Here is a 22,092-nt window from a genome sequence, read left to right as displayed (position 1 = left end):
GCCCTCATTGACTGAACCGCCGCCGGGACGTGGCCAATGCTCACCCGCTGCGCCCAAGGACAAAAATCTTGTGTTTTGGTAAAGGCAGTCGCGCATCGCGCCTTGTGTGGGAACTGCCCCATAGATGGCTGTACCGTGTGTGTGGCACGCATGCAGCCGCGGCCACCGGAGACTCAGCCTAAACAGGAGGAGTATTGTGCGGCATCTGAATGATTGAGAGTTAATACTGTGCTATCATGGGATACTTTATGTCTATAAAATTATTTCTTATAATCCACCATTATATGTTCTTCTAGAGGTGGCCAACTCCAGTCCTCAAGGGCCACCAACAGGCCAGGTTTTCAGGATATCCCTGCTTCAGCACAGGTTTCTCAGTCATAATGACTGAGCCACTAATTGAGCCACCTGAGCTGAAGAAGGGATATCCTGAAAACCTGGCCTGCTGGTGGCCCTTAAATACTAGAGTTAGCAACCCCTGATCTAGACACTTAAAAGGCATCAGAGCATCACATTCATGCTATGTGATGAAGTAAATACCACACAAACACTATGCAATCATCAGTGTGTAGCTATTCTGATCAATAGGCTTATTGATCTCTTCTTTGGATGGAGCCAGCTCTAATCTTTGCCTCCAACATGTTCTGAATTTCATCAGAACCCAATCAGGACTGGGGCAAGACACTTCGAGTCACCAATGTAAGTAGGCAGTGGGAGGGACCACACTCCGGTCATTTCCAAGCCTGCTTAAGGATGGCTCATCCTCATAAGGGACTGGGGTTGAAAGGTGATTGGCTGGAGGCCTAGGGCAGAGCGATGATTGGATCAAAGGATTGAGCCACCTAAGTGGTGGTTGAATTTTATTCTCTGAAATTCCCACATGTAGGGCTGAAGAAGTGAAGTAAAGAGACTGACAGAAGTACACTGATTGCCCGAGAGAAAAAAAAAAAAGAGTGCTTTTGGTACACACTGGACAGAGCAAATGAGGAGTTTTCATACACCCTTACCAAGCAGGAAAAGAGGGGAACATTAAAGAGATTATCCTCAGCGTTTAAAGGAGAACAAATCAATCATATAAAGAATAGAAAGAAAATGTTAAGATTCCCAGGTAAGATTCTTTTAAGAATTATTTTACATTGGATGAGACACGTGATCATGCCTGTGTTAGGAGGATAAAGCTGGCTGGAATGCTAGTGACAAATATAGACTTTTTCTTCCCTAAAGTTTGTTAAATGGACACAGGCAGTCATGCAAAGGTAAGGTCAGGAGAGAGGGATTAGAAGAAAGACAGGCTTAGAAAGAAACGGAGACAAAGACAAAGGAGTCATGGGCTGAACGAGCAGCTCAGTGTTAATGTCAATGCCTTTGACAGTTCAAATCCCGGTGTGGGATCTTTGTGACCTTAGGCAAGTCACTTTATCTCCCTGTGCCTCAGGCACCAACATTACAGGGCAGGGATTCAGTGCGCATACACATTTCCTCAGTACATCGCTGTGTATAGGGTCTGCTCTAAGCCAGGGACGGTCATTTACATATATCTTTAAATAAATAAACAAAGGTCTACAAAGACAGGGAGTATATACTGTTGTGCAGTGCAATGCTCTAAAGATTCCTCTACTTCGATAAAAGTTACCCTGAAAAACCCTCAAAAATCTACGGACTAGTAAGTGAAAGATGCAGGTACAAACATGCTTGGAATCCAGCATCCCAACCTCATCTCCCCATGTCCCAGGCACCATCATCGAGCTGATGATCACTGTGGCGGAAAACTCAACTTCCTACTTTTGACAGTAAACAGTTGTACTTCTTTTTTTTTTACATGTAAGCTTCAAATGTACATGCGTTGTGCGTGTACAGATATTCCATTCTCACTTTTATCCCGATACAGTATTAATACAGCCCTACACTATACAGTTTTTTTCTATGCATGTACAGCACAGTAATGAGTAGACTTATCACTGCGTACAAACGAAATAAACCGGTTTTATCTAGAATACTTACCCAAAATACAAACAGCCTCTTTTCATGGCTGTGAACAACGTTTGGACTCTAAAAGCTGTTTCAGGCTTAGCAAAGTCTCCGAATGATTTCAAAGTTGGTAGAAACACTGCAGTAATTAATTGCTCTGCTGACAGAGACTATTATTGGGCGTTCAAGGCCTGTCTGCCAGCGGGTTTCATTGGAGAAAAAGGAAGGCAAACGCAGTGCCTACAGATCTTCAGAGTGTAGAGAGGCTGCAATGTGACTGGTGTCATTTCAATGCAAAATGGTATATTCCCACTTTAGGGTCACAGTTTGGGGTTGGCGATAACTTGGGAAACACTGGTGTACAAACACAAGAGGTACTTTAATGGTGCACGTTTACGGAGTCACATTTTTTTTAAATTGCCTTCACTTTCCTTGTAACATCTTCAGAACATATACAGTACAGTTATTCAATTATACAGCAGTCATAGGATTTGGGCGAGATAAAGATTTACACAGAACTTTTAAAAATAACGATATAAACTCTGCTTTACAACTTAGCACAGATCACTGCAGTGGTGTAGAAGGAATGCCGCAGCGAATTCACTTGGGTATAAACATTTTCTAAGCCAACACAACACGAGAAAGAAGGGCACTTTCATTGGTGTTTTGGTTCTTAAACCCCCTCCCCACCCCCCCCCTGCCCCAAAAACAAAACTGCTTTGGTTGTGCAGGAACACTAAGCGTTCGTTAGGATTCCAAAATGAGTTCCCAAGTTCGACTCCAACTTGTGAACGAACCCACAAACCTGCCCGTCCTTAATTATAAACGACTTGAATGTTACAGGAGGTGTGCGCCACTGCTGCCCCTTTATCGCAACCTAAATATGTGGCAAACATGGGCTGCGCCTTTTGAAGGGTTAATACTTTAATAGATACAACGTTCACACAATATTTTGACAGTCCAGCTCAGCTATAAATATAGGACTGAAAAAGCAGCCCTGTAGTTCTCAATCATCGACTCTGTAGTAGGTCACTGAAAGTACAGTAGTGATACACGAACAGAATGGAATACTTGCTATAGCCACAGTCTGAAGTGACCTCTTCACCATCATAATGGCCATTGCAAACACATTGCAGAGCAGCAGGGTTTCATTCAAGGGGTGGGCAACTCCAGTCCTCAAGGGCCACCAACAGGTCAGGTTTTCAGGATCCCTGCTTCAGCATATCTGACTCAGTCGAAGACCTGTGCTGAAGCAGGGATATCCTGGAAACCTGACCTGATGGTGGCCCTTGAGAACTGGAGTTGCCCCCCCCAACCCCCACACCCTGGCTTAAATACACAAGGTATCGAAAATCCCTTTACAATGTTTAGAACCTCAACTTGAGATAATTCACTTGTAGACTCTACAGAACAACCATAATCAAATACTGATATTATTATACAGACACAAAAAAGACAGACATTAGTGGATCACTTTGGGAAATGTCACACTTCGGCTTATCACGTTTCTCCTCTCACTTCATCATGTGTGCAGGACAGATACGGGGGAATGCAGCTTCTGTAGCATCGTTATATACAATACACATAAGGCTACTGTACATACAGTATACATCGTGAAGTCACATTTCTTGTTTTTGGAGAATTTTTAACCTCCACTGAACATATACTGCACTGTATACCTCCTGTCTCTCACCAGCTTCTTTTCTTTAGAGAATTTGCCAGCGTTCTATAGAGAGATTCTCTACTAGTGCTTGTAAAATGGTGGCAGTCAGATGGCCAATGGGAGTCTGCAGTCACGATATTAAGAGTTGCAATGTTTTCCTTTTGGGTTTTCATATAAAATATACTCAGTAGATGATTTGTGCTTATGCCTCCCACTGCTGGCAATACAGTATTATTCCTGCTTTAACCCATCACTGTCAGAGAGGCTTGCAATGCATTGGTAAGGATAATACACTTTAAGCAGCAGACACCATTGTTTATTATGTAAATGTTTTTAAACCTGCTGATCCAACATTCCAGCCTTTTCTTTCTATCCTATTTCAGTTCTGGAGAACATGGTCCCAAAAAGGACTAAAATGGCCACTATAACAGCCAAACAATAACTTCTTCATCTACTGTAGTTTATTTCGTTACTGGGACCTCTCCCAGCATAAACATTGACCAAAAATAATACAACGTGGGCAACACCACACGTCATAGTGTAGTTTCCCATTCATTGGTTCACTGGTATGAAGCAGGTGGTGACCATTTGTATTTCCCAAAAGTGCTGGAAAATTAAAGAGGAGGCAGCACACAGAGGCCAAATTACGGATATTAAAACGTGACGTTTCTCTACAGATCTGCAAGGACGTCTCAGATCATTTCCTGGCATGATTTCTATTCCTATTCTTTCCCAAGGGAACTTGAACATGTAATGTTCTTGCACACAACACTATGTACAATCGATGCAGCAATATCGTTTTTTCCCTGGGTTGATCTCTTGTACTTTTCTATTGAATTTGAGACCAAGATGATCCTCCAGCAATGCATAGTTGTATAATACCACTGAAAGCACCTCATAGTGTTGGAACTATTGATTGGCTTAGGGGGAGGGCAGTTCCCAGTCACCATATTTATTTCTGCCACATCTCACCAGGGAGACATAGTAGAATTATCTCTGGATGCCATCTTGTATTTTAGTCGATTCAACACAGCAGCATCGCTTTATGGCAACATGTGGCTTACATGGCTCGCTACCCATTATAATGACACAAATAAGGCAAAAAACACACTGTTTTGTGGAGATAGAAGCTTAAAAAAGGTTCGTTTTTTTAGTAATGGAGCCTCATTTGTTTTGATGCTTTTGTATTATATATAAAAAATAAAACTGGCGGATAGAAAAAAAAAATGGACAAGGACTGCAATTGATATAATTATTCATCCAATGATATCTATGATAATACCAGCGGAAAAGAAATAGGAATGTACTGTATAAAATATATACAGTACACACACAAAGTGGGTGGATGTGTATTTCTTTTGTTTTTGTCTTGTATTTCGAAATCTTGTAATACAGAATGTAATAATAAGCAACAACATTTATTTTTTTAAATAAAATATGATCCACAAAAATGTATGTTGAGATTTTTTATTAGTGTAGCTTCAGATCTTTTGCCTAAACCTGTGGAGATTTGACTTTGATTATTCCATGACAGATACATAAAAGATCAGTTTTCTCCATCCCCAATCATTTAGTGGTTAAAGTGACATATTACAAAACATAGAACGTTAAAGAATATGGGGAAATCCCCCAAAATGCAGTTTTTTCTAACCAAACAGGTTACTTTGGTAACAAAGGGGTCTTCATTTCAAGCACGTGATTTTCAAAATAAGATATGCACTTCTAGGTTTTACTAATAACCTTTTCCACTTAAAAAAATATATGAATAATTTACAATGAACAGATAACACTCATCATAGAGGCAATCATCTTTACACGACACCCCACAATAAATGCATATTATTTATTTGTTCTCAAGGACAGCGATCTCAAAGCTTATACAGCAGATCAGCTAACATAACAACATATATATTTATATTTTTTATTATTATTATTACAGTGTAACATTGCCATCTTTCATCACTTCTCTGCCTGGAGTCATCTAGCAGCCAGGGAGCAATGTGTTATAAATTCAATGTAAAACTGAAATGCGTACAGTTTAAGTGTAATGGGGAGAGTGCAAATATATCAGAGTTAGAGAATAATAGAGATGTAATGTGGCAGGGTTATGGGAGAGCCCTTATTGATGTAAACATCACATGGTCATTGTAGGTCAGGTCATTGGCTGAAATGGGAGCTGGGAAGATACAGGAAAGGGTTCTCCAGAGTGATTTGGAAAATGCAAAAATCGAAACAAATCATCAATAATGTAGCAGTGCCTGGAAACGTAGCATATCCTAATAGCTCATAACTCATATTCCCATGCTGTAGCCAATTTTTGGACTTTATGTCACGGTTCGATTTTTCTTTTTAGGACTTGTTTTATTCGCTCCCTGAACACCTACAGACACGAGAAACCTAGAAAGCACCCTCAATCAGGATATTAGAATAATAGGATATTCTTATAGTGTGCCTCTCAAGTGCCAGTGCGGGGTGCCTGTACGTGGTATTGTTGTTTAGGAATTACGATTGTGGAATGAAATAGAAATTAAATGCATTGGGTAGTATTATTTTGAATAAGACTTATCTCAGCACAATATACCTTATTATGTAACCGCTTCTTGAGTACACCTCATCTCCCTCATGTGGGGGAGGGCACTTTTAGCTCAGAATGGGTTTAGAATTGCTCCTGTATTGCAGGCGCCTGTCTCCAAAGGGTAAATAGGCAAGTGATCTAGTGCAGGGGGCTAAACTCCAGTTCTAAAGCCCCCCTTCCTCCCCCAACAGGTCAGGTTTTCAGGGTGTCCCAGCTTCAGCACAGGTGGCTGAATCAGAGGCTCAGTCAAAGACTAAGCCTCTGATTGAACCACCTGTGCTCAAGCACGGACTGATTGAGCCACCTGTGCTGAAGCAGGGATATCCTAAACACCTGACCTGTTGAGGAGGGGGCTTGAGGACTGGAGTTGAGCAGCACTGGTCAGACTCTAGTGAATGTTGTCCCAATGTTGCAAATGGCAACAATTGTTAACTTGTTTAATACTCAACCCTCATCACTATTATTTGAGCCGTTGAATAATTAGTCCCTCGTAAAAAAAAAGATAGAATAATTCTATCAAAAGCAGTGTGCAGAAGTATTCTGTAATATGTTGTTGTGCTTTCAGAGTCTGGCCTAAAATATGAAATGTAAAATGTTAAATATGATAGGGAAGCTGCTACTTGCCTGGGCGAATTCCCTATTACAATTTACATTTTGCCAGGTGGGAGTGTGGCCCATGTTTACCAAGTAGCGCTATTCCATAACACACCTGGCAGCAGAAGACATTTTAGGCAGAGCACAGCTTATACATATACTTCTGTATCAGTTTAAAGCATAATTAATCCCCCCAGTGGTTATTTATATTTATATATACGCACGCACGTACGTCTCGGAGACACCCACTTTGACCTCTCAGACACTTATTTTAACTGCTTATATCTCCTGGACGAAACATCAGATTTTAAAAATAGAAACATCCCCTGAAACAGCGAGGTGAGATCCTTTAAGTAAATATAATAGAAATATGCACAAAGAGCAATCAGCACGGACTGCTACTATAAACCTTTGGAAATGATCAACCAGCCCTGAGAGTACATGTCTGCTCTTGTTAATTTGCTCAGCAATGCGGCACTGGCCAATTTGTTGTTCATCCGCTGTGGACTAATAAAGGTAATTCCCCTCTAAAGCTGCAGTTCAAGCTGCCGTTTTTAAAATATATATATATATATATATATATTTTCCCATTCATTATGTGCATCAATACAATCTGCCCACTGACGAGTGATTAGCTGAGCTGCAGATCGATCCGTTCTCCTGTAATCGATCACTGAATCAGGGTTATTTAATTCAATTCTTGCACAGCATTGTGGGCAATGTAGTCCAGCAATATTATGTGACCGAGCAGTTACTAGATACAATTGGTGCACTGCTAGAGAGAGGGCGGGGCACAAGAGCCAGAGCCTATCAGAAGGGGAAGGGGGCTGTCACTTTGGAAATGCTTCCTACGTTAGAAACATTAAAAATGTCTTTAAAACATTTTTTTTAAATGCTACAAGTATTTTCTCATAGTATAGAACTGATTTATTTTAAAAAAAAAACACACGTAGGATATTGCTTGAACTGCTGCTTTAAAGTACGAGTGTTGTATGAATTCAGGACTTTACAGCACTGCATGGTGGGAGTATTATAGATTTAACCTTTAACCCTGCACTGCAATAGATCCTGTCCCAGGGCATTGTTCAGCAGCAGCCCCAGGAAGGAAACCAACCAGAAGCGTTCAGGCCGCAGCTTTCATTCTATTTGCCTTCTATGCACTGAATGAGCCTGCATAGCATGATTAATGTTTTAACATCATGCCCGTGCTGTGAAGGTTAACCATAAAGCTATATCCTCATTTCAATGATTAACCATTGATTGCGTGTGAGGTGCAGAACATGCATCTTTTGTTCATAGTTACAGAAACCGATATTATACATTTAATTTATGCATGTATATTTTCCAGATTTCTTACCCTAGGGTTACCAGCCATTGATAGCTGGCACTGTGGTGATGCTTGGCTAGCAAACTCGACAATATGCCATCATCAGTGATCATCCTCTTCAGAGCATATTGTTTGGTCACTAGATGCCCTGCCTTCTGTCTTTCTTTTCATATCCATTTTTGGTCAATGCTGCTAAACTCAACCAAAGGCCTTAAAAAAGTGACCTCAAAGAAGAACCTTGCCAAATTTAGGATATTTTCCCATTTCAACCAGCTGGAGATGGGAGATTACTTAAAAAATCAGGATGGTTCGCAGGCCTAGTTAAACCTCCCTTCTTTGAATGTATAATACACAAAAACGCGTGTTAGGTCAGTTTACCCCTCCTTAAAATGGCAGGGCATAAAAGCTCTAAACCGGGAGGTCTGTGAAAGTCTGGGAACCTCCCCAAGTTCAGATAAAGGGGGGGGGGGGCGGGGGGCAATATCGAGCATCGTGGATTAATGCTTTAAAAGCTGCCTGTGTCGGAAATCTATTATTACAAAGACCCTCTAACGCAGAATGAATGTGGTGTGAACAATGCTGACAATTATCCCAAACTAGTGTTGCTCTGGAACCAGTGGGTGACTGGATGTCGGGGAACCACGGAGCTCCGGTTGACCCTCCAGTTCAGGGATGCGAGAAATTATTTTGGGGGAAGACTGCTACTTTAAACAATCTATTTTGCTGTTCCAGTAGAAATCAATACAGTGTGTTATAAGAGGACATTCACTGAACCAGGCCTCTGAACCAGCAGATTGAAGGCCCAAAGCAATGTTTCATTTCATGTGCGCTTTCGTTAGCACACTATAGTCTGGGTGTTATGAGGACTCCAAGATTCATTTCTTTGTACACGCTGGATAAAGTTTACTACCAGCAAAGTCCTTTTCCAGTAGGAAGCTAAAAATGTCAAAGTCTGTGTTGACTTGTTATTACCATGAGGCATCTGTAGCATCATACATTAGTCTAGCTCTAATTAGTCACGGAGAAGATGTGTAACATTGCTGTCTGATTTGCAGTCACTCCAATTATACATAAAATGTTGGAGAAAAGGGAAAACCATTAAAAGATAAAAAACAAAAAAACAACAGCTCATTATCCACTGTTACACGTTCTGATTTGCTGAAACATGTGGCAAGGTAGGGCCTACAGCTTCTATATGTGGCTGGGAATTGGCATTTATAAAAGCATAACTTTGGCAGTAGTACTTATCTATTCATGAAACCGGGTGGCTATCTAAATGTGGAATGATGTGATGCTGAGATTTTCTATATGTTTTAGTCCTGGATTACATAGGTAGCCAGATTAGTTTAAATAATAAAAACATTTAAAATGGGTTTTGCTTATACTGAGGTATGCTATTTAATTTTTATTGCGACAAAACTGATATTTTAGGACAAGCCTTTAATAGTTCTACTCTCTTCCTCGGGTCAAGTAATCAGGATTAATATGGATTTTAGTCCTGGTGAAAGCTAGATGCTAGGAAGGATGTACATTCTTCTACAGACATGCAAATTATTAAGAATTAATACCCATGAAATGTCCCACCCCGAAGACTTGCGGTCTTGAAAGATATTACAGCGACATTTGTACAAAAGTATTTTATTTCCCTGTAGTTCTGGGAATCTGTTAATTTCAGCTCCGGGGACCCCCTGCTTCCAGAGGTACTTACTTTTGTATCGGTGCCAGTATCCCTGCAGCCAGAGAACTGTGTGCCTAACATAATGGCGGCTTTAAATAGCCTATGTCCTGCGGGCCAATAGGAAGCCGTGATGTCATCTGTTCTGGCTTCCTATTGGCCAGCGTTATTGGGACATTTAATCTGCACAGAGATACCGGCACTGCTACGGCGATACGTATCTCTGGAAGCAGGGGGTCCCCGGAGCTGAAATTAACACAGTTCAGCTCTGGAGACCCCCTGTGTCACTCCTGTATATATATATATATATATATATATATATATATATATATATATATATATATATATATATATGTGTGTGTGTGTATATGTATATATGTGTGTGTATATGTATATGTAGCCATGGCTGGTTTTGGCTACCAGTCTGCCATCCCTGTCATACAAGCTCTGGTAAGGGCAGGCAGTGACAGGACCAATTATGGGTTTTCACTACACAGACAGCTCCCTTTAGTGACAGGGGAGGAGGTGGGCCTAGGCTTGTGTTCTACCCAATCCTGGGTTCAGACCTGGTACCTTCCTCCCATTGTACTTAAGGGTTGCACCACCAAATTTAGTTAGTTGTCTCTATCATTGAGAGAAACAGGTAACACACAGGATTGCCAGATCCGCCGGTGCCTATACCTCTCTGCTGGAAGGGCTACCACAGCACCACTAGCCGTCAATACACAGTAAACTACAGAGGGCTCACAATGGACTGTTATCGAGTGCAGCGTGCTGGGAATAGCTTTGCTAACCTGGGGTAAATCTATGCTAGATAGTAAACCAAGCACTGTGGAGGCCTACAAGGAGTGGATTCCCGCAGGAATCGTGAGGACCGCGTGGTCCTTTGTGTGATTGCACTTAAAATTGTGGTTCTCATGCCTGGGAACGCACCACGTGGCTTTCACTGTTCAAGATGGCGGCTCCTGCCAAGACTGGAGACCGCGTTTGCTGCCTACAAAAGGGTTGCATGCATTTTTGTTGCAAAGATCTGCAAGGGCTCGGCGCGAAAGCCGGAGCCGCGCCCATCCATTGTGACTGGCTCAGAGCAGAGTCAAAGTCACGCCTTGTTCCAGTGTGCCCCTGCTCTAAACTCCAGAGGGAGAGGGCACTGTGACAGCCAATGCCGAATGAAAGTCTATCCAAAGGGAGGAGCCGGATGTTGCCGACCGCACCCTCAGTTCTTCAGAGCCTGCAGAGAGAGAGAGGAGCTACCTTGTCCGTTCTCCTACTTTTGCACAGCAAGCCAAGTCTGATCAGGGCCAGCAATTGCAGTTTTTCTCACTACCGGCTACCGGGAGGCTTCCTGGTGGTGAAAGTAGATGGGAGACAATACTTGAAATGTATCTGCCCCAATTGTGACTTCCCCGGTGGGGATGTCAGCCTGACTGCAATGTGTCCATGGTGCGGGGCCTACTTTATGAAGCCGGTGCTGATGCCGCCTATAGCCTTCGCGGCTAAAAATGTAGCCGACCCCAAGACCTGAGCGGTCGATGATGCAACCACTACCTCACCGATGGAGGTTCAGAGGGCCCGTGTGCCCAAGCAGACGCTCCAGGGGGCTCGTGTGCTCCGATTCCAGACCCGGTTCCAGAGATGGTTCCAGAGACGATCTGTGAGCCGGAATCCAACCAAGACGACCAACCGGGGTGAGGAGGTGACTGCCCAGGGTGAGGTGACTGCCCGGGGTGACGCCAACCGGGGTAAGGTGTCTGCCCGGGGTGAGGAGGGCCCACTGCCGTTAGTGGTGCAGGAGCTGAAACGCTGCCTTCTGATTGCTGCTGATGACAGAGAGATGCTGCAGTATCTTTCACTCACGGATTTGTCCCTGCCTTCATCAGGACAAAGCAGTGGTCGGGGGTCTGTGGTGCTTCGGCAACCGGCGTGTACCCCTACCAACGCTGTAAATGAAGAGCTTACCTGTGATCCGAGCGACGGTGGAGTCCGGTACCAATGACAGCAATGGTGCGGCCCGAGCGGCGGTGGAGTGTCCCAACGGTGGCGGTTCCCAGCGGCCTGGTTGGCATACCTGCATCCCACCCAGGGAGTCCCAGGGTTTCGGCGAGTCAGCGGAGCGGCGAGAGTCGACCTCCTTACCTCCAGCAGTACCTGATGCAGACTTCCGGTGAGGAGGTACCTTCTGCTATGCGGGGAGCAGCGCCACACCTTGGCGGAAGCCGGATGTCGACGCATTTCCTGTGCAGGACATCGACCTCTACACGTATCCTGCGAGACCGGATCAAGATGACGTAATCATGGTGGCGACCGCCAGGGCAGAGGAGAAACAACTGATGCCCGCTCTGGTGAGTACCGCCCTACCTAAAACCAGCATGGACCATTTCATGGATCTTGTTAGGGCCCTGGGTCGCAGGAAAACTGTGGATCCAGAGATTACAGCCATCTTTGCGGTACCTGGTAAGAGCAGGCCTCTGACAGGGGACTCTGACCGAGACTTGCGGGAATCTAAGGCCTTGGACGCTACCAGTACCACTTCACAATTGAATGAGAGGCCCAAATACTCCAAGAAAAAGCTCATCGTTGCAAGAAGACCCTAAAGCCTTCTACTGACTGGAGGGACTGGGACTTTGAGATGTGCTCTGAGGGGGATGAAACCGAGGGGAGTATGGTCTCCTATTGGGTCAACTCGACTAAATCATGTAAATCAGAGACTTTGAGGGTATCATCCAAGACTACTTCCGGTTCTGGTTCTACTCAGGCTGCCCCAGTAAAATTCTTGCCTTGGTGGGATCCCATGTTTCAGGAATATGTGCCCTAAATGCAAAGGATCCGGTTCCTGTTAACACACAGAGATATAGTGGATCATTGGTGGGCAGAGGGGGAGTTTAGTCCAGAGGAGATGGCTGAAGCTCTTAGACCTAGGGAACATGAAACACGGTTGGAGATTGTACAACCTAAGGGTGTAATACTAAGGTATTGTGAGCCGCCAGTGCAGGAACCACTGTTCTGGGTATTGCCAGGCCAGGAAGAGGGTCGTAGGCTTACCAAAATCAGCAGGGCTGAGAGACATAGTACAGAGGTACAGGCAGTCACACGGATTCGAATATCCCCTCTAAAATATAGAATGAATTATCCTACAACCTCCCGATGTTAAATAAACGTGGGAAGAGAGACTATGAGCAATTTACGCTCCCGTCTATATGTGAAAAACAGCATGGATATTTCTTGCTGCATCACTGACCTTACATGCAAATTGGATACAGTACCTTGTCGGAGATTAGATATGACATTGTCATGAAATTCCTAGTCTGCTGCCACTAAGCTTCACATCTGCTTTATATGGAAACATAAGCAGCTCTTGTGCAGAGAGTGAGTGTGTGCGCGCGAGGTCTGCAGCAGTCACGAGGGCCAGAGCCATGAGAAGGACTTGACCCACATACACCAGAGGACACATTGTAATTTTACATAACCATTTGTTTTTTTTTAAGAATCAAACAGTCTCTAAAGCCTGGAGTCTGATCCAATTTAATGTTAATTTTACAATTTCATATACATTGCTGCCCCTAACCCCCCCCCCTCCCAAAAAAAAGGAGTGATGTAAAAATTGTTATCACACATCAATTATATATTAGTATTGCAGTGCATTGTGGGGTGTATCATTGATGTCTTCATCGTCAGCGCTTTCATTGTAAAGACAGCCAAGCCCAAAAAGAGGAATGAAACACTTGTTGCCACTGAAAACGCTACATACACTCATACATACATACATACACACATACACACATACATACACACACACATACATACATACATACATACATACATACATACATACACACATACACACATACACACACACACACACACACACACACACACACACACACACACACACATACATACATACACACACACACATACACACACACACACACACACACACACACACACACACACACACACACACACACACACACACACACACACACACCACACACACACACACACACACACACACACACACACACACACACACACACACACATACACACACACACATACATACATACATACACACACACACACACACACACACACACACACACATACTTACATGGCAGTGAAATAGGTTTTTGAACCAAAATTTGTAAAGCATTTTATATGATGAAATAAGGATTACAATGTTGCAGAAGTTGTTACATGATTGACTGCTTTTACTTTATTGCAAAGTCAGTGCATTGGTCAGGAAACTTAAGTGTTAATGTTACACCCATTAATACCCCTCCAAATACACACAATACTACCCCCCAAATACACACACAGCCCCCCCCCCCCCAAATATACACGCACATATATACATACACACTTACATTGGGCCTGCCTCTCTCACTGTCCTGGGTTGCCACTCCCCAGCTGCTGCCTCTCTCCCTCACTGTGCTGCTCTTGCCTGCAGGGGGGGGGGGGGGGCCCGGCCGATGCTGTGTGGGCCTCTTGTCGCCACCAGGCATCCCCCCTGCACTCTCCCACGCCAGGCCTCTCTGTGACGCCGGATGTGGCAGCACGCACTTCCGGCGCACACCAGCATGAAAGAGGCCCAGCATGGGACAGTGCAGGAGGCATGCCAACAGTTGCCGGCGGCAACAAGAGGCCTGACCAGCGCGGCTGGGCCCCCCCTGCAGCCGAGAGCAGCGCAGTGAGGAGAGCCGCATGTAGGTGCTGAAAGAGCCACATGCGGCTCGGGAGCCGCAGGTTGCCGACCGCTGTCCTAGGTTACCAACTGGACTCATTGGGTGGGACTGATTCAGATCGATTTTAGAAAACATTTATCAAACAGCTTGTGGGACTTGGAGTCCTTGTGTTGTACTGTACTGGTTCATCATCCTTTCCAAGCCGCTTTTTATAGGAGTATCTATGCCGTATCCTACATGTGGGTTTTTTAAATAAATCAGTTCTGTAGTATTAGATAATACTGACCACTTTTTTTAAATTCAACTCTTAATGCCATTTTTAATGAGCGTTAATATACTGAGCATCCTTTGATTTCTATAGTACGTTTTAGCCCCCTCCCCAGCAATCCAAGATCTTTACAACACTTTCCTGTTTGTTGCCAATATTCCCAGCAGTTTGAGCTGCAAATTATAACAATAGATAATAGTACCTTAGTACGGTAATATAAGAATACATTGTTGCTGAAAATTTATTGAAACTGAAAGACAGCCCTTTAGTAAACCCTGGGAAGTAGAATTTTGCTGATCAAATTAATCAGCAGCTTAGGTAATGAGTGGTCAATAAAAGTAATCAAAGGTTGCATATAGTTAAAAAAAATAATATATATATATATATATATATATTGTGACGGTGAAGAGGTAGCCAGGCTCACTAATAAAGGTTAAGCCCGTTTGGTTACCTCTGATCCATTAGCTTATAAGGGCTCCATGTAACAATGGTTTTTTTTTTAGGCAAAAGGTGACACGGTGTGCTCATTTGCATGTCATTTCCCAGAATCCCTTGCTGCAGTGGAAACACTGTATAATGGGTGATAATGGTGAAAGTCAGGGTTGCAGACCTGCCTAAGGCTTTGGTCCCGCTGCGTCCGGCGGCGCGCGCTACTCACCATCTGATGGTGTCCTCCCGAGCAGGTCCCAGTCCCTCCTCCCTGCACGGCTCACTACACGCTGTGACGCGTCAGCCGCCAGGGGATGCAAGAGAATTGTAATCCCGAGCGGCGACGCGTCACGTGGTGTGGCTTTGAGCCAATGAGGAGAGGAGGAGGGGAGGCTTCGGGGAGAGGAGAGGGAAAGCAGCTGCAGCACCAAGGGAGCCCCCCTGCTCCCTCCCACAGACTCTCTCCTCATACTCTGTCAGCAGATGCACGAGAGGGGGAGGCGGGGGAGGGAACCCCTGGCACAGTGTGATGTCCCCGCCCCCTGACATCATTGCCGTGCCCACCCTTCCCATTTTGGCCACGCCCCCCGCTCCAGCTCCCACTCCCTACAGACCGCAGATAGCAGTCAAGTGCCTCTCCACGCGCCGCCTGTCTGCAGTGCGGGCACGTGGTATGAGGCAGCGGGGCCTTAGCCTTAGACATGTGAATGTGCTCACAGGTGATCTTTTTACATCTATATATATATATATATATATTTTTTTTTTTTCTTTTTCTTTCTTTAAAGTGCTGCTTGGACTGACTCTTTAAATAAAAAATAAATTAAATGCCAATTACAGTAAAACACCTTAGATGTTACCAAGCATTTTTTGATGATAAATGATATATAATGAAATATATATTGATATTACATATATACATTTGCAGTCGCAGAATGTTTTCCACATTTTGGTTGTTTAAAAGTTAGAAGTTACTTTTTTTCAATTAAAAAGGAGCAATCTACCATAAATTAACCTCCATTTTTTATTTTCAGGATTGGAACCGGGTAGTCCTCCAGACTTGACGTACGATTTTGAGCTCCGGAAACCTCCCGGTTGCCGAGATGCTGGTGAAGTCACTTCCTGGTTTTTAAAAGGGGATGAAAATGGCCATCCAATAGGAAGTTACAACTGATTTCGTAGGAGCTTTCTATTGGCTCGAGATTTGGCAGCCATTTTGTTTCCCCTGAGAGATTTAAACCCACTAACTTCACCAGTAAGTATCTTGGGAGCCAGGAATTCCCCGGAACAGAGTGGTGGTGGCTCAAGGAGACCCCTGGTTCCCAACATGTATTTATAAAACAAAAAGGGGGGTACTTGTTAAATTATATATATATATATATATATATATATATATATATATATATATATACATATTTACAGTGGTTGACAAATCACCAAAAAATCTATTCGCCACACAAAAAAATCTACTCGCCACCTAGTACCAAACGTGTGCTGCTTGGGCCAATATTTACTCGCCCGGGGGTTAAATCCACTCGCCCGGGGCGAGCAAATGTATAGGTTTGTCGAACACTGCATATTTACATACACAAACACATATATACTGTATATATATATGCGAAATGTGGCCTTTTTCCATGAAAAAATTAAAAGTAGTAAAAAACAAAATGGCAAGCTAAATTTGTGAAAAAGTTCAACTGAATTCCCAACAATTAGCGTATCTCAATGGCCATTAATAAAAGTGGGTTTCTTCTCATAGGTTTATGTTACAAATATGTTCTCTTTCTCTTGCTGTAGGACTGGTTAAAAACAGAACATTATGAACTTGTGCCTTTAGAACTGCCAGGGAACCATTTTTCTCATCTGTCCTGCTTCTTCCCACCGCCAGGCTGGGTAGCACCACCATCCTCCCCCGAGGCACTCTGGCTATGGGGGTAGCACGTGCCATTCGACGTTTCAGTACAGATATCCCTGATCCACTCCGCGAGGAAGAATCGGAGTTGACACAGAGCATGAAGCCAACCACCTACCGTAATGGGAAGATTCATACTAAGCCTACACGCCAGCGCAACCGTTTTGTCCAGAAAGACGGTCATTGCAATGTAGAGTTTATAAATCTCAGTGAGAAGAGCCAACGCTACTTGACGGACCTTTTTACCACCTGTGTGGACATACGCTGGAGATGGATGTTCCTCATTTTCTCCCTTACTTTCGTGGTCTCTTGGCTTATTTTTGGTTTCACATTCTGGCTTATTGCCTCTTTGCATGGAGACCTGGCCCCACCACCTGAACCTGGATCTGAGGAGATCCCATTTTCCCCATGCTTTTTGCAAGTCACCAGCTTTATGGCCGCCTTCCTGTTTTCGTTAGAGACCCAAACTTCTATTGGTTACGGATTCCGAAGCGTGACAGAGGAATGTCCATTGGCTGTGTTGACTGTGGTACTACAGTGCATTGTGGGGTGTATCATTGATGCCTTCATCATTGGCGCTATCATGGTAAAGATAGCCAAACCCAAAAAGAGGAATGAAACACTTGTTTTCACTGAAAACGCTGTTATTGCACTAAGAGATGGCAAATTGTGTCTTATGTGGCGAGTTGGGAACCTTCGGAAGAGTCATTTGGTGGAGGCACACGTACGGGCCCAGCTTCTGCAGGTAAAAACTCATTATTTTACTATTGGGGAGTTTCGCCTATATTCTACAAAGGTCCCACCATGGGAAACCATAATACAAGTTTCCTTAAGCTTAGGGACAGTATATAGTCTATAGACAAGCGACCATGGAATGTATGGGCTAGCGTGTGTTAGAAAGCTGCTCAAGTAACATATTAAAGAACGTTTAGAGTAAAAGAAATTATTACATTCTAGATTTATATAACTTTCCTGATTTGGCAAGTATATCCCAGGGATGGGAGTTATAGTTACAGAAACATAGAATCTGTAGTCAGACTACAAATTGAATATGGAGTAGCAACACTACATGAAGTCAGATATTAACAGTTGCAGAACAGCAAGTCTTTGTTCAGATTATTTAGGCACTTCTCCTTTAGTGTAAAAGGGAAATCACATCAAATCCAGTCAACTTACAAAGACATTTTCTAGACTGATTAATTGTGGTACAAAATGAAAAGGAAACGTACTGTATTATGAGAATTGTGCTAGGCATCTTAAATTGACATCTCTTTTTTTAGGATGTGTTTTAGTTCTTATGGCTCTTTTTTTGTACTATTTTATAACCAGCCTAGGGTCACTCCTGAAGGAGAGTACATCCCCCTGGATAACACAGATGTCAACGTTGGGTTTGACAGTGGCACTGACAGAATCTTCCTGGTGTCTCCAATAACCATTGTTCATGAGATTGATGAAGAGAGTCCCTTATACGAGTTTGGTAAAGCAGAGTTGGAGACAGCTAACTTTGAGATAGTCGTAATCCTTGAAGGCATGGTAGAGGCCACAGCCATGACCACACAATGTCGCAGCTCCTATCTTCCCTCCGAGATCATTTGGGGTAGCAGATTTGAACCCGTCCTCTTTGAGAAACGCAATCACTATGAGGTGGACTACCTACACTTTCATCGCACCTACGATATACCCAATACACCCACATGCAGCGCCAAGGAGCTTTCCGAGAGGAAATATTCCCTGCTGGTTCGCAGCTCTTTCTGCTATGAGAATGAAGTGGCACTTAACTGCATCTGTAATGAAGAGTCACCTGTTCTTTTGGACACCAACATGTCAACACCACATGCTTCACTTGAGCTAGACATGCTTAGGGTTGTTGATCCGCTGGAAGAAATATTATTAACATGATTTGCTACAAAAATGTTTGTAACTTGTCCATTCGTTAGATGGTTTCTGTTGAGTACAGCAGCTACATGTATGTCTGCTAATGGTGAGAAGAAGATCTCCTTGCTCAAGTCAGACATAAGGAATGATATCGTCATGTTATTCTGAAGGAAATGGCTTTTTTTTTTACAGAAAAAAAATACTAATGTTAAGGGGAAAATGTCATATTTGCTCACAGGACTGATCTGACTATGATTTGCACAAAGCTACTGCAGGCGCTCTTTTCAACATCTAGCTTTGTGAAAGTGGTCAATGATCCAAGGATCCAGTTCTTTGCTCTTTGACACTAGGCTGCTTGATTATATTACATGTTCCTTGTTTTCAGCACATGCTGCTTGCCTGGTGACCCTTAATAATCATCAAGAGTTTGTTGCTCAATTACAGTTCAGACCTATCAAGCACAGGAGGAAATCAATGTTCTTAGCGGTCAAAGCATCAAATGTCCGTATACTGAAACACTCTTTACTAAGACTAGAATGTCTTGTTCTACCTGGGACACCAATGACTTCTGTGAAGTGTAGACACATTCCCCCCCAAACCATCACAATCATTAACAAAGACCATTATTTACTGAGAAATACAAAATGATGCTGCAAGGTCATCATAACTCTGTGTCCAGGACATACTTGAAAATGAGCGGTAACTCTCAATGTATTATTTCCCGGTAAAACATTTGATAAATATAATAATGTAGACTTCAAAATCCAGTACACTCATCTTCCATCCCATTGGCCTACAATTATGAAACATTTCATTTTTCACATGTCCAAAGAACTATTCTCGTTCCATCTTCTGCAATAGTTAAATTTTTTTTTTTATAAAAATAGAATTGTTTTTATTGATTGTGGAAAATGTGAGTTAAAAGGAGCATAAGATTACTATGTACTCAATACATATTGTTCCACTGTAGAAGGTATGTTGGATAAAACATTTCAGAGGGAAGATGCATGAGATTCCTTATTAAGTATAATACATTTTTATCATTTACTTAATGAGGGTAAGAATAAAGTGCCCAAGACTATACTTTCAATCTGTAATGTACTGAAACTGGATGGGATGATACATTCAAATGTTTTACTGAAATGTTTGCAAATAAAGTATATATTTTGGATGCTAACAGGTTTTTTCTATTATTTTTATGTTCAAGGAACAATACAAAAGTTATGACCTACGAAAAGTGTCTGGAATATCTTATCCCGTCACTGCTGCACAGACATTGCATGTGAGAGTTTACGATTAGACATTCATGGAGTACAATCCTGTGCAAGAAACCTATGGCGTTGCTGCTAAAACATATATCCACACTCCATCTTCACCCTATTGTAGACAGCTGACATCTGGTCAAATAATTTGGGGAACAAAATTCCTCCTGACTTGCATCGCATGATGCATCATGCTCATGCAGATTGATTCAGGGTTTCATTAGAAAAACAGAACGTGGAATCATCCAACAAATCTCCATGACGGATAGCCTCCTCCACTTCAGCCATGGTCCTTAGAGTAGTTGGGACATACAAACAGAAAACTGATCAACATAATTTAATGAGCTGTGTGGATTAGTGTGACGTACATTTTTCTGAAAGCAAAATATGTGTCACCCAATGTTTCTGTTGGAATGGGATTAAATAATATATACTGGATCCTAGCATGTAATTGCATTGGTACATTTCTTTCAGCAGAATGCAGCCCTTTGTGACAGTTTTACTAGAGATCGGTGAACCAGTCCAAATACGCCCCCCCACCCCCCAAAACCGCCAGCGGGGTTGGGCATTAAAAAAAAAACGATTGTTAAGAATCCATCTGCAGGAATCTCCTACTCGGGCTTAATTGTCTCAGTTACACGGGCCAATAGGAAGCCATGACATTTAAACACCAGAGCGATACCGGCAGCACCTACAGAGTAGGAAGCAGGGGTTCCCCGGGTCTGAAATGAATGGGGTTCAGCTCCAGAGGCCCCCTGCTTTAATTTTTTTTTTTTTTTAAACTAAGATTTTATCACCTACTCCAGGCCCTGTCTTTCCTATGGATGTAATGGCCAATATATTGGCCAGATAAGCTAAACCAACCTGAAATAGATTATAAAATAGTAATTAAAATACACTACAGTGCATATTAACCCCTTTGTAGCCCACGGGTCAACAAGTCATGACTAAAAACGGCTATGCTTTACTAACCGCTAAGGTAACATAATCAAGGGATAAGCCCTCTCTGGGGCAACTACCACTATCACCCTCCCCCTTCTAGATGAATGGCCAATTGCCCTATTAGCCAAATGTGGCTAATCGTGCTTTTGGGCATTTGAGAAGAAAAATACACCAATACATAAAAAATACTTTCAAAATAAATATTCACCATAAAACCATTGACTGGCATTGTGGCTACATAAGCCCTCTCAATCGGGGTCCAGTTTGCCAATGTTGCCTTCAATGGTAACCTAGAATAATTTTTTTTATGTACAATAGTATAATACATTACTTACCCCCTTTCATTACCTTAGTGGCTAGTAAAGCATTGCTAAGTAATGCCTAAATAACTGCTAAGGTAATGAAGGGGTTAACCCCTCCTGCCACAACCCTCCACTCCTCTTCCCCCGAAAGGCCTAACTAGCCACCCAGGGGCAACTACCCCCATCCCACCCAGTAATGGACAATAGGTTTAGTAGCCAAATGCACCAAGCCCTACCAAACTCTCTGCCGGCCCTGCTCAGGGGCACCAGCAGATAATTCCAATAAAGGGGCGATGCTCAACCATAAAAAATACCAAGAAAACAATCCTCACCCGATGGCCAATAGTAGCATATTGGCCCGAATATAGTGCTATGTTTTTTTCCTAAAAACTGTACTGGTATTATATGTGCAGCTTAACACCTTTAATTTTTCATGTAGAACACCTTCAAAACCTTAGGGTTGCATTATGTGCAAGGCCGTACTATATTCAGGCCAACACGGTAATTAAAATCCCTAAAAAACATGAAAACTTAAGCTCTGTCCGATGGCACCAAAAACTAAAAAAAAAAATCAATATTGAACAATAAATCCAATCCGGATGCATCCTGGCTGTCTGTCGG

The 22,092-nt window shown here is 42.9% G+C and overlaps 1 protein-coding gene across 6 annotated transcripts in view; it reads left to right on the top strand.

Moving 5' to 3' along the window:
- The first annotated feature begins 674 nt into the window (after positions 1–674).
- The window catches only part of KCNJ14 (potassium inwardly rectifying channel subfamily J member 14), a 66,558-nt gene continuing 45,140 nt past the window's right edge, over positions 675–22,092 (top strand). For 2 of the 6 annotated variants that reach the window (XR_012802266.1, XM_075605394.1), the window contains exons 1-2: positions 675–1,105; positions 16,976–17,835. Coding sequence is in view for 5 of the 6 variants with exons in the window: in XM_075605394.1 (XP_075461509.1) it covers positions 17,107–17,835 (729 nt within the window). In the remaining variant the exon portion in view is untranslated. Of the gene's footprint in view, positions 1,106–16,212; positions 16,434–16,975; positions 17,836–18,419; positions 20,937–22,092 lie in introns of those variants that run through there. The other 4 variants (XM_075605392.1, XM_075605393.1, XM_075605391.1 and 1 more) reach the window with 4 other exon arrangements.

Source organism: Ascaphus truei, chromosome 6, assembly GCF_040206685.1.
Source record: "Ascaphus truei isolate aAscTru1 chromosome 6, aAscTru1.hap1, whole genome shotgun sequence".
NCBI lineage: Eukaryota > Metazoa > Chordata > Amphibia > Anura > Ascaphidae > Ascaphus > Ascaphus truei.
The sequence above is the reverse complement of the archived record's forward strand: the minus strand, read 5'-3'. Positions and strand labels throughout refer to the sequence as shown.